The sequence below is a fragment of the Typopeltis vanoorti genome, chromosome 7, assembly GCF_054136105.1.
Source record: "Typopeltis vanoorti isolate ZY-2024b chromosome 7, IOZ_Tvanoo_1.0, whole genome shotgun sequence".
Lineage (NCBI taxonomy): Eukaryota > Metazoa > Arthropoda > Arachnida > Uropygi > Thelyphonidae > Typopeltis > Typopeltis vanoorti.
The window spans coordinates 54,380,963-54,394,790 of NC_143555.1; the positions used below are offsets into that span (position 1 = coordinate 54,380,963).

Consider the following 13,828-nt stretch of genomic DNA (forward strand, 5'->3'; position numbering starts at 1 on the left):
GTCCCCATCAAGACATATGTCAGATAAGTTTTATGAAATGTTTAAGTTTTTCCCTAGTGATTTGTGTCTAGGTGTGGGTGATCTGTTTTTTCTTTTTGTTAGTTTTATCAGTTAATCCTGAAGTGTATCTGGTGATAAAGTGATTATAGACTGTGGTAATCAGAGTTCAATATTTTAAAAGTCTAATCCAAAGTATTATTCTGCATGCCAATGAGACAGTTCAGTAAATAATAGATGTCTATTACATCAGACTTGGTGAAATTTTTGGTCGATATACTTCGTGATAAGGAGACATTTGAAAAAACTACCACAGTAAAGCAATAATCTCATCACAGTCATATGATAAAAAAATGTTTTTGCAATAGGTTCTACATCAGCAGCAGAAGCTTAGTTTTAGTGTGTAACAAATGGCTTGTTTCTAAAATACAGTCACCCCTCGACTTACGTCCTTTTGAAGATACATCCGTGATCCCATAAGGGTATAAATAACATTTTCAGCTATATATAGAGGATGTGAACCAAAAGTGCATACCTCTTAGCACTGTGACCATAACCGCTAAGGCACTAAGTCTCTTCAACATGTTGAAGGAGAAAGCAGAACCCGATTATGACTACAAATTCAACGATTCTTCGGGTTGGTTCATGAGATTCAAGCAGTTTTGCACTGCATGATATGAAAATGTATGGGAATCTGCAAGTGCTAAGAAGGCTGCCAAGGAGTTTGTGGAAAAATCGGATAAAATTATTATGGAGGAAAATTATTTGCCACAGCAATTATTTCATATGGATAAGACGTCCTTGTTTTGGAAAAAAATGCCTGAGCGGACATTCATCCACAAAAAGCTGAAATCTATACCTAGTTTCAAATCTCTTAATGCCCGTATTATGATTCTGTTATGGGTAATGTGGCTGGATATAAACTGAAACCATTTGTGATAGCACAGTGAGAATCCACGATCTTCAAAAACTTTAGGAAGCATACTCCCAGTTTATTATCAGAACAACAAGAAGTTGTGGATGACTCAAAAGTTGTTTGAAGATGCCTTAATCAATGTTATTCGAGTGAAATAAAAAGCTATTGTGTGAAAGCAAATGTAGAATTTAAAATTTTATTAATTCTAGTTAATGCTCCAGGTCGTCAGTCTTGTAAGTCATTGATCAAACTGATGGATCAGGGAGTTCTTGCAGTGTTTTAAGGCTTATTATCTAAGGACAACTTTTTCAGAAGCCATTTCTGCCACTGAAGGAAATGACTAGACTCTCATGCAATTCTGGAAAACATTCAATATTTATCATGCTATTAAAAATATTGCTGTGGCTTGGGACAAAGTGACCTATCAATGTATGATTGGCATATGGAAAAAGACATTAAAAAGGTTTGTGCATGATTTTGGAAGTTTGTAATAGTTGGCCTATCAAACAATCTGAATCTCGAAGTGAATGATGACGACATAATTCAACTCATAGAAAGTTCTCCTGAAGAGTTGACCAATGAAGAATTGGTCGAACTGGAGGAACAACTGTTGCAGAAGAGGAAAAACGAGAAAAGGAAGAGGGAAAAGAGAAACAAGGAGAGGTAGTTAAACAATTCACAGTGAAGGGTCTTGCAGAAATGTTCTCTGCAGTTAGCGATGTTCTCAAAATGGTTGAAGACATGAACCCCAATGTTGAATGCTACTTATTAGTAGAAACGAAAGTACATGACACGTTTGCTTGCTATGAACAAATTTAATGAAAAGAAGAAGACGAATAAGCAAAGCACATTGGAAAAGTGGCAGTAACACACAGTACAGTTTTATAATAAGGTTTAAAAATTAAAATGACAGTATACTTATTACGGTTAAGTCCCTAACGCCTTTAACTTTGTTGATTTAATGTATTGTCTTACGTCCTGCCAGATAGAACGGAACCCAGACGTAAGTCGAGGGATGACTGTATAGTGTTATTAATTTTATGATTTTGCGAGTGTTGCTGGAAAAAAGGTTTCCACAACATGCATATTTGCATATGTAAGTCGAAATAAAAAAAAGTTGGGTTGGTATGTAATCACTTTTTATATTATTATAAATTACATTATTTATTATATAATTAGTCAACAGAGAATTTTTTCTTTTCAGATCAATTTAAAAGTTTATAATTCTAAAATAAAGCACATTTTAAGAAGATGATCTCATTAAATTTGAATAAAAAAAAGCAAAAAATAGTAGATGAAGGCAGTCTTTCAATGATCGGTGGACAAATGATTATATTTTGGTTTTGAACAATGAGAAAGCACTTAGGCTGGTATGTCATGAAAGCATTATGAGTTTTAAATTGTTTTTGTTTTGTATATCTATTGACCACTATAATCTTTCAATGGATGTGAGATATCCATTATCCCTATATTTTACCGTTTATTAGTAGATTTTCAAGCATTTTATCCTACCTCTATCTCCAATGCTGAGGAGGTAATTTTCCAGTAGCGAATGTGGCTCCTGGGAGGTAAAAGGTTCAAGATCACTGGTTTATACCACACAGAAACATGAAATATGAAGTTTTGGAATAGTTCCATTATCTTATTATGCAGAATTATAATAAAAAGTAATCGATATATCTAAAAACTTACTGGTGCACCATATCCTCTTTGCCCTTTATCTATTACTTCTGGAGCCATATACTGTAGAGTTCCTGAAAAATTTTTATTTTGATTATAATATCACAAACTGAGTTAAAATGTTTCAAAGCAAGTGACTAAAGCCCATAATGTATATGTACCTGATGAGCATTATAATGTTGTTAGAAGAGAACAACTAGGAAAAGTGATATTATTGCATATCAAAAACATTTACACTCTGAGATCAATACTACACAGAGATATGACTCCCCACCTCCTCAGGGGAGGGTGTTTCACAAAACAGGGTTAATAAGCATGGAAACTTCACAGATGAAAGTAGAACAGTATTATGTTAGACAGGGAAAAGGAAATTATTATTGGAACAACATCACAATAGTTACCTGAACGAATATGTCAGTAAACTTAGTAGAGGAAAAAAGCATCTTGGATTTTATAACCCAAGATCCTGCCAATTTTATAATCTAATTTCATAATTCATATTCTAGTTTCTCTGAAAACAGGCTAAGAAACGTGAAATCCAGATACCTTACAAGGTGAGTGGTGGTGGTGTTGAATATCTGGAGTGGCTACTATTACACAAGGTTCAAGGAGATACGCCACGTAATGTGGAGTAAATGATGTGGGGATTAAGAGTGAAGGGTAGAGGAGAGTGTAAGAATGTGTGTAGTAGTAGTGGACAGAAGGGTAAACAGATGAGAGACCATGAGTGCTGGTATAAAGCAAGAATGAAAGACAGTGAGAAAGGTAGCATGAATAAGAAATGATAGTGAGTATGAATGATAGCAAGAAAAGTGATGGAAGACTTCAAAGATGAGGTCTTCCATCAAAATGAGTGAAAATGAAAATGAGTCAAAAGATGAAGCATATTCAGAGTGAAATTAGAAAATTAGTAAATATGAATCGAAAGGTGCAGAACCACCGAATGAAAGATAGTTAAGTGAAAGAGGCAATAAATAATTCAGAAGTTGCACTATACGGAGATTCTATCATCAAAAATGCATGGTGAATCAGAAGGAGCTCATATTTTGCTTTCCAGTCAGGCAAATGAGCAAGGTTATTGAGACTTTGGATATAAGGAGTAAGCAAAGAAGACAGTTGGTGGTAGAAACAAATGATTTGGTTGAGCAAAAGGAGATTGGGTTATAAAATCACAATGCTCAGTTCCTGATATGCAAACATATCAGGAACTGAGCATTGTGATAGGAAAGGTAGTCACATACTGCCCAGAAATAACAGTGATTACCCGAGATGGTGGGCAAAGATCATGAATGGTATGTTGGCACAGCTGTGTAAGGAGAAATGGCTGCAATATGTAAATGCATGGGATAAGCTTGAAGGACAGACTAAATTGTACACAAGTGACAGACTGCATTTAAATGAATATCATGTGAGTTAATTGTAGAGGCTATTGCTTGAAGGAGAGTGTTGACAAAAATAAGAGCGCTGAGAGGTGAGTAGTGTATAAGAGAGAGAGAGAGAGAGAGAGGAAAATGTGATAACAGGATTTCAAGACAGAGAAACGGGGATGGGGAAAAATGTGAGAAAGGTGGATGCTGAAAGCAGTAGTGAGTGTATATTTATGTAGGCATACAACGAAAGAACAGCATGACCTGGTATGCAAGGGGGGGCATACCAGGTCATGCTGTTCTTCCCATAAATCTCATAAAGCTCATGCTGTTCTATCCCATAATTTTCTCCAGATTCATCTGGAGAAAATTATGGGATAGGTGACACACAAGAACATATATGCTGTGCATAGGTGACATGTTGTAATTGATGTAGCAGCACTAAATGCTGGAAGGTATCATTGAATAGTGATGAGAAATCTGAACACAATGTTCAATACCTAAATGCTGAAGTAACACTCAAGTTCAAGAAGTAGCTTTGGCTTAATTCAAAAGAACATAATAAAAAATGCTAACTGGCTTAAAGATGTTGAAAAAGAATTGAACAATACTGAGATGTTTGCCCAGTACTCATGCTTTATTGGCTCAACAATTTAACAACGTATTGCAAACAGGCTCAAATGAAGAGTGGATGACAACAGGAAGGACAGTTCTGATTTTGAAAAACAAAGAAAAAGTTGCTGTTTCAAGTAATTACCATCCCTTTAAATGGACTTCTAGCAACTTTGAGTAGTCCAAACTTATCACAGCACTAACTTCTGATTATTAAACAAAAGAAGTGTTGCAGAAAATCCAGAGAAACAAAAGATCAATTGTTAATTGACAAAATGATTTTGAAATGATAAAAAACCAACAGGAGGAGAAATGACTGTGGAAGAATGACATTGTGGGATAAAAATGGGAACAGAGTGACTGATGCAGAGGACATAGTGGAATTGTTCAATGAACACTTTATTGGAGTATTTCATCCTGGAGGAGTCAATTTGAATACTTGAGGGATAAAGCAGATTCGAGGTTTAGAGGTGCAGGAGGAGTGTGTTCCACATACTGAGTACTCTGGATGTCAGTAAAGCTATGGAACTGGATGGCATTTCACCACAAGTTTTGAGAGAATGTGCTAAAGAACTGACAGCTCCTTTGACCTGGCTTTTTTCAATGAAAGTCTGGCTATGGGAAAGGTGCCCAGGGAATGGAAGGAAGGAAGGTAAGATAGTGCCATTGCATAAGGGCAGTAGTAGACTGGAAGTGTCTAATTATAGGCCAGTTTGTGTGTCATCAGTAGTTGTTAAGATCGTGTAGAAATTAATGAGGGATCGTATACAGCATTGGGAAGATGAGGGTAATGTTATCTATGAGAGTCAACATGGATTTGTGAAGGGGTGCTCTTGTTTTTAGAAATATGCTAGCCTTTTATGATAAAGTTACAAGAGCATTAGATGAGGGAAAGGCATATACTGCCATTTTCCTAGACTTAGCAAAGGCATTTGACAGGGTGCCACATGATAAACTGATATTCAAGTTGCACCACATGGGTCTGGATGTCAGATTGGTCAACTGGATTCAGGATTGGCTGTCCAATACATATCAGAGAGTTGTGTATGGTGGAGCAATATCAAAGCGGCAGAAGGTTACAAGTGGGATTCCACAGGGCTCAGTACTGGGACCTATATTGTATAACCTTTATATCAATGACATTGTCCGTGGGTTGTAAGGGGATATTCAGTTGTTTGCGGATGATGCAAAGCTGGGAAGGGTTATTAGTAATAGTGCAGATGTGGTAGCCCTGCAAGAGGATTTGAATAAGCTAGATTAGATGGGCAAATGAATGGGGATGTCAGTTTAATGCAGCAAAATGTAAGGTCTTGAGGTTTCGGACATATCGATGGGACGCTGCATACTCTATGGGGGAGTTAAACTGGAGGAAGTAGGGGAGACAAGAGATCTAGGGTTGATCATTGATAGAAACCTGAAATTTAGGGGACATATTGCAACGGTAGTGAAGGTAGCACAGAGGATTGCTGCAATAATGAGAAGGACACTGACCTGCAGAGATAAAATTGTTATCATTCCATTGTATAAGACTCTGATCAGACCATATTTAGACTATTGTTCTCAGATCTGGTCCCCCAGGATTTGAAGGGGATAAATTAACTGTGGAAAGGGTACAAAGGCGGATAACAAAGATGGTGTCGGGACTGTACAATGTTAGTTATGAGGAATGGCCGAAGGAGTGTGGACTGCAGAGTTTGGTGGATAGAAGAAGGAAAGGTGATATGATTGAAACTTTTAAACTGTTGAAAGGTGCTTACAGGATTGACTGAGGAGTTCTTTTGCTTGGTTGAACAGCGGGAAGGAGTCATGACAAGGGGCCATCCCTGGAAGTTACGAAAGGAAACTGTGAGAAAGAGGGTGAGGAGTGGTTTCCTTGCATGGAGGGTGATTGCACCATGGAATGCATTGCCTGATAGAGTGGTGAGAGCGAGAACGGTCAATGCATTTAAGGAGTGGTATGATAGACTTTGTGTTTCCTAGGAGGGATCTCCCACGATGAGTCTTGTGACTCCATGGAGGCCTGAATAATAATAATATTATTATTATTATTACACCCTCCATGGAGTCGACAGACTCATCGTGGGAGGTTCATTCAACTGACAACATATTTATCATATAGAATCTTAAAGTCCTTAGCACTCCTTGCATTAACAACACATTCTGGAAATGCATTCCATTCACTGACAATTCTCCATGTAAAAAATTCTACTCCTCACATCCTTCTTCCCCACACACACAACTTCCAGGAATGACCTCTGGTTCTTCCCCTCTCGCCTTCTACTCTTTTTATAATCTCCTCTGGATTAATCTGATAAAATCCTCTCACTAACTTAAATGTCTCTATCATATCACCTCTCTTCCTCCTATCCACCAAACTCTGCAATCCACACTTCTTCAACCTCTCTCCATAGCCAGCATTCCAAACTCCTCATTTTGTCTAGTCACTCGTCTCTGGACCCTCTCCAATGTTTCCACATCACATCACATTGATGACCAGATCTCAGCACAACAGATCAAGTGTGGTCTGACTAGTGCCTTATACAGTGGCACAACCACCTTCTTATCTTTGCATGTTAGAGTACTTCTTATCATAGCAGCACTATGATGTGCAACCTTCGCAATCCTAGCAATATACCCTCTGAACTTCAGTCTACTGTCAACCACCACTCCCAAATCTCTAATCTCATCCACTTCCTGCAGTATAGCACCATTGATATAGTACACAAACTTATATTTCTGCACTCTAAAAAAGCAACACCTTGCACTTATTGATATTAAAACTACAACCCCACTCTTTTGTCCAAGTAAAAAGTTTATTTAAATCTTCCTAAAGGGATTCAGCATCAGCAGTGCTACTTATAACTCTTCCCAACTTTGCATCATCAGCAAATAACTGAAGATCCCCCAGTCAGTCCACATGATATATTGTTTACAAACAAGTTAAACAACAAAGGCCCAAGAACAGAACCCTGGATCACACCACTGGTTACCCTCCTTTTTTGAGACACTGCTCCATCATACATAACCTGCTGGTATTGTTCAGAGCCAATCTCTGATCCATCTAACCAATATACTGTCTATTCCCATCCTTTGCAGCTTGTATACCAACTTATCATGTGGTAGTCTATCAAACGCTTTTGCAAAGTCTAAGAATATTACTATATATAGTTCTCCCTTATGTAACACACCTGTCACCTTATCATAAAATGCAAATAAATTACTGAAACAGGACCTACCTTTTACAAATCCATATAAATCCATTCTTTATGATCTTCATAAAGAATGCCATGTCCATCAACCCAATTCTGTATTCTATTCCTTATCAATCTCTCCAACACCTTGACCACAATTGCAATTATACAGACTGGCCTATAATTGGAGATCTGTCTTAGAACCATGCTTGTGGAGTGGTACTATTTTTTCCCTCTTTCCACTCCTTAGGAATCCTACCGACCACAAGACTTTCATTAAATAACCAGGTCAAGGGCATAACCAACTGTGGTGCACATTCCTTAAGTCATCCATTCCCACAGTCTTATTCACATCTAACCCAACCAACATCTGATACACCTCTGTTTCTTTCACTTCCAATTCTCCTAATACTTGCCTCTCTTCTATATATATTGTACCGGATAATTTATACCAGTATGATATATGCTGATAAAGTGCTCGTTCAATAATTCCACTATATCTTTTGTAGCTGTTAGTCTGCTGCCATGACTATCCACCAATGTCAGTCTGCCATAATTTTTCTTCTTCTTGTTTGCCACGTAGCAGAAAAATTCTCTCGAGCCAAACTCCTCTCATACTGCACCTTTTCTTTCTTTACCATGCTCGTCTCCTTCCTAGCCTGCACCTTCATGGATTTGATCACCACCAACTGTTTTGTACCTCCTCCGTAACATTTTCTTTTCCAGCAGAGCTTGCTTGATTTTGCTGTTCATCCATTTCACTTCCTCTCTATTTACTCGCTTAACCCTTGGTATGCAGTCATACATTGCTTTTGTCAGATACTGCCTTATGAGTTTCCATGCATTTTCAACATCTTTTCCGCTCAGCTCATTATCCAATGTACTGATGCTAACTGACTACAGGGCTTCCTATAATTATCTGCTTTATACTTACACATGTATCCATTCTTGGTAGTGATCATTTCTTGTTTCATCACTTCCCAAACAAGTACCTCATGATCACTCTCACCAATTGGTGGCAGTGTCAACACCTCATTAACAACTACATCTTGTGAAGTTATCACTAAATCCAAAACATTAAAGCCTCTAGTTGCTTCTATCAAGTGCTGCTTAAGATACTTATCTCTCAGAAATTCCACAAACTCTCTCTTCTTGTTTCCATACACTATCTCCTCCTTCCAGTCTATATTCCTGTAATTAATGTCTCCTATACATTTCACAATCAGTATTCTCTACATTCCCCGGCCTATAACAGCATCCTATCAGATACACTAACTTGTTAATTTCAACAGATTCAAAATCTGTTGCATGCACCATCAACTTCCACACTTTCCAGACACAATTCCTCTGCAATCACTAACAACACCCCTCCCCTCCTCTTTTCACATCTCTATCCTTCTGGAAAATTACACATCCTTCTAATTCTATTCCCAACATCACATTCTCCTCAGACAAACAAGTTTCACTTATTCCAATTACAATGTCTCAATTAATGCCACAAACTCAGTTCTTTTGTTTCGAATACTCCTTACATTTGTATATAAACATAATAATCCGTGTGTGTTTGAGGCGATCCTACCAGCACCAACATTCTCTATTCTATATTACACTATACTGTTATACTACACCTCTCTCTATACAGTTTGACCACTCTCGTTTCCCTGATCCTGACTGCGATTTCCATTCTTAACTGTCTCATCCTCACCTTGTGCTGCTGCAACCACATCTTCAATCTCATATCCATCTTCCTCCTATTGTACAATCTGTTGATTTGTGCTATCCTGTTTCACAAGTACTCTGATCATTTGCTACATTAACTTCTTGACTTTGTGCCTTCTCAGAAAACAATAGCCTTTCTAAATGCCCAAGACCAAACCCATTCAAATGTAATCCATCAGATTTATGCCATTTGAACTTCCCTTCAAATTCACTCCACAGATTTACAAATTTAATCCCTTTTTCCTCACACAACTCTGCCATCTTACTATTCATCATCTTCGCTCTCCTTCTCAATTCAGTGTTATCATATCTGGGCAACACGCCTCTGACTTTCTCAACAACATTATTATTCTTTACCTGCTGCAACAACTTCCTCAAGTTTCTATCAACATTCTTCTTCTCCCCAACTAAGTCATTTGTGCCATGACTACCACTAATTCTGATGCCTGGTATTTCCTTTTCTGTAATGCATCAGTTATTTGCTTTATTGTTTCACCAGGAAAGCATGTTTTGTTCACTTTATTACTAATCACACCTCTAATGATCAAGTCCCCATACACTGATATATCCTTTGAACTATCCTTTGATTCTTTCTTTATAACATTAACTTCCTCCTCTCCTTATCATCAACCAATCTCTCCTCTGTCTAATATCCTCTTCTGGATGTTTCATTTCGCTTTTCATCTTCATCTTCATTGACTCCTGCTGAAGCTCTTCTACTACGGTCACGATGTTTGCTCCCATTTCTAATCGCTCTAATCTATCCAGACACTTTTCACATATGTTAACACTTTTCTTCTTCTTTCCATTCATCCAAACAGTCCACAGATCTTTCACATTTTTCAGTGCATACATATACCAGTTTTCGCAACGCATCCACTGCAAAAAATCCAAGGCAAAGCCAGACTTTTGTACAGAAGTCTTCCGTGCCGCTCATGTATGTTTATTTATGGACGCCATCTTTAGAAGCTGAAGTAGTGGAACAAACAAGTAGCAAAACACAATATAAACAAAAAAAAATTTCAACACCACTGAAGGACGCTTGTGTCCAATCTGAAAAGAATGCAGCACAATTAGTGATAAAAAGCCACACTATCATATATAGCATGGATTTGATTACCAGAAGGCATTTGACTCTTTACCACAGAGCTGGATTATAAAATGTTTAGAAATTTTTGGAGTCAAAATATCGAAAAATTCCTAACAACTGTCATGCCAAATTGGGATATCTCAGTTAATAATCAATGGAGATAATCTGGATACAGTGACTAGTTATCACCTCTTGTTCATCCTAGCACTGATTTCTCTAACATTAATTCTAAAGAAAACTAGACATCATCAAACCCTCTAGATCACATGCAAACTATTAACATTTCAATGTGGGGGGGGGGGTCACATATCACATACCTCAACATACTTTTCAGTTAGCAAAAGCATTTCTTAAATAGGCCTTAACCATTTAATTTTAAGAAGTTACCTGCAAATGTTTCTGCATTAAGGTAAATTCCACCAAGCCGTTTTGAGGTTCCAAAGTCAGATATCTTCACCACACCACTGTATGTATTTACAAGCACATTATCACCCTTAATGTCTCTATGCACTATTTTCTGGTCATGCTGGGAAAAAAAAAATAAAATAAAATAATAGTATTCAAAGTAAATAATTTACTTATGGCAAAGTTTAACAGTAACACAGGATAAAGGCTAAAATTTCATACACTGAAGCCTAAAATTCTTACATTATTTCTAATATTCAATTAGTGGATTGCAATGAAAATTATGATAACTAACATACAACTTCCTTTGCGGTGATTATGGGAAGGGGGAAATCTAGAGAACAATTTGAGCAAGAAAATGACTCACCTTCATGCAATGCCCATGTGATCTGCTAAACATTCAGTATGCAATTTCAGTTTGTTAGTATAGTGTTTTATATGAATTTTATTAACAAAGGTTTAAATATACAGGATGACAGAATAACTGTGCACAATTAATTGTGAATTACTATTATTAGTGAATTTTAACAAATTATAATTGTAAATTAATATCATGCCATGTACTAATGATTGACGACTGTGTCATTTGTAAGATTTCTGAGCATCAGTGCTAAATCAAATCAACTGTACCATAATACATTAATATAAAGTGAATTTAATGAATTAATAATGACCTTGATGCATCACATGCCACAGCTCTGGTAGTGTACAAAAATGCACCAGAAAATCCGTAACAGTGGAAAAAGAACCAAATGTGATACAGTACTACAAAATCAGTGGCACAACAGACCACCAAGCACATGCCTTGTACCAGAGGTGGTGGTGGTGGCTTCAAAACCCGCAAGAAAAACTGAACCTAACCAAATCCAGCAAAGCTGCAGTTGTAGCAGCCACTTTGGATGAAATGTTAATTGAGTTCAGCAAAAGCAAACCCCAGCCAGGACTCCACAAACAAGTTTGTGAGACATACACAAATGATCCTTACTGCACTCACAGATGGTTAACAAACACAGAAGACCAAACTCTCTACAGATTGTGTTCTGGAATACAAATGGTCTAGAAAAGAAAATGTAACTACAAGAATTTACAACATGCTATAGTGCTAAGGTAATTCTTGTAAAGGATTACAAGATCACCTTCAACCAGATGACAACCCAAAGCTCAGTAACTATGTTTTATATTGCAATGACAAAGTCAATGCTGGGGGGTAGCGGGAAGCACAGACATATTTGTTATGCTCAACATAGAACACAATGAAATTGTAAATCCTGTCACTATCAACACAGAAATCATGGAGTGGTGATCCAAATTGCAAATGCAGGTCTCCTGAAAATATATTCAATATATAACTTTCAAAACAAACAGTTACTTAAAACAGACTTGACTGAAATTCTAGACACAAATGAAGCAGTGCTGGTAGCAGCAGGAAACCTGAATGCTATGCAAACAGCAGAAATACAAATCAAAACAATATTACCCTCAACAACTTTCCTGCTGCCAGGAACAAGGTGATTATTAAGATCTCCAGAACCCACATACTACAATGTGACAGGATTTCCTGATGTTCTTGACATAGTGATACTCCAAAATATCTTGCATCAATACCAGATATGTTCAACAGATGACCTCAGCCCTGACCACAACACAGTTTTACTCCAACTAGGCTTACAACATGAACATATCCCACTATGGATCCCAATCATCAACTGGATAAAACTAGTTGATGATTAGGACCCAAATGACTGCCCTATATGAATCTGTCGACCCAGTTCCAGCCATCACTTCAAAGGGAAAAAAAAATTGATGACCCAATTTCAAGCTTAGAAAACCAGATAACAACTGCATTAACAGCTGCCCAACTTCCAGATGAGATTAAAAACCTGACCCATGAAAAGATCAGTCAGGTGCCAATACCACAGAACACCAAACCAAGAAAAGCACTCAACAGGGCCACAAAGGAAGTTTGATATGAAAACTATCAAAATCAACAGTGGGAGACAAAACTTTAGCCCTTACACACAAAAAGCTCTACACACAGACTGTAAACCTCTCACCGATCCATGGTGAATGTGGTCAGATTTACCATGACATAGACAAAGTTGAAGCTTTTGTCAACAGCCTAGAGAAGCAGCGTAGTCCAAACCACACCCATGTGGATCCTGGACTTAATCTAGGTATGCTAAAATGAACAGAGTACATAAATCCCTTCCAAATGACATCACATGCCAAAGAACATGAAATTATCACCAAACTTAAGAACAGGAAAGCACCGTGACCAGATGGGATTTCTAACAAAATTATCAAATACCTGCCATATAAAGTCATAATGCACACTGATGCTATTATTAAAGCAGTATTAAGATATAGCTACTACCCTGAATTATGGAAAGTATCAGATGTAATTTTAATTCCAAAACCTAGAAAAGCAGCTCACCTTTTTCAAACCTACTGCCCAATCAGCCCAGGAAAAAATATTGCACCATTCCAGAGAACAACAAGTTCTCAGAGTCATGGAAAACATCAGCATAGGGTTCGAGTGAGGGGTTATCCTCCTGGAACTTACCAAAGCATTTGACAAAATATGGTACAATGGGCTTCTTTTGAAACTTCTGCAGGCCAGATTCTCACTAGGACTGGTTAAACTTGCCAAATCATACCTCACTAATTGTAAACTGTGAATAAAGCTTCAGGGAATTAGAATGCAACATTACAGCAGCATCTCCCAGGGATCCCTGCTTTCATCTCTGTTCTTCTTGTCTATGTGTCTGACATCCAACATACAGCTGCCACCACAATGGCCCATATGCAGATGATACTGCAATAATGGTCCACTCCTCGCAAACAAATTAGC

General features: G+C 37.5%; 1 protein-coding gene across 6 annotated transcripts in view; it reads right to left on the reverse strand.

The window, feature by feature from the left end:
* Ask1 (apoptotic signal-regulating kinase 1) overlaps positions 1-13,828 on the reverse strand; it is a 937,451-nt gene that overhangs the window by 441,176 nt on the left and 482,447 nt on the right. For all 6 annotated transcript variants that reach the window (XM_090395264.1, XM_090395267.1, XM_090395262.1 and 3 more), the window contains exons 19-20: positions 10,960-11,098; positions 2,606-2,667 (exon numbers count right to left, since the gene is read on the reverse strand). In XM_090395264.1, coding sequence (XP_090251390.1) covers positions 2,606-2,667; positions 10,960-11,098 — 201 coding nt within the window. The remainder of the gene's footprint in view (positions 1-2,605; positions 2,668-10,959; positions 11,099-13,828) is intronic.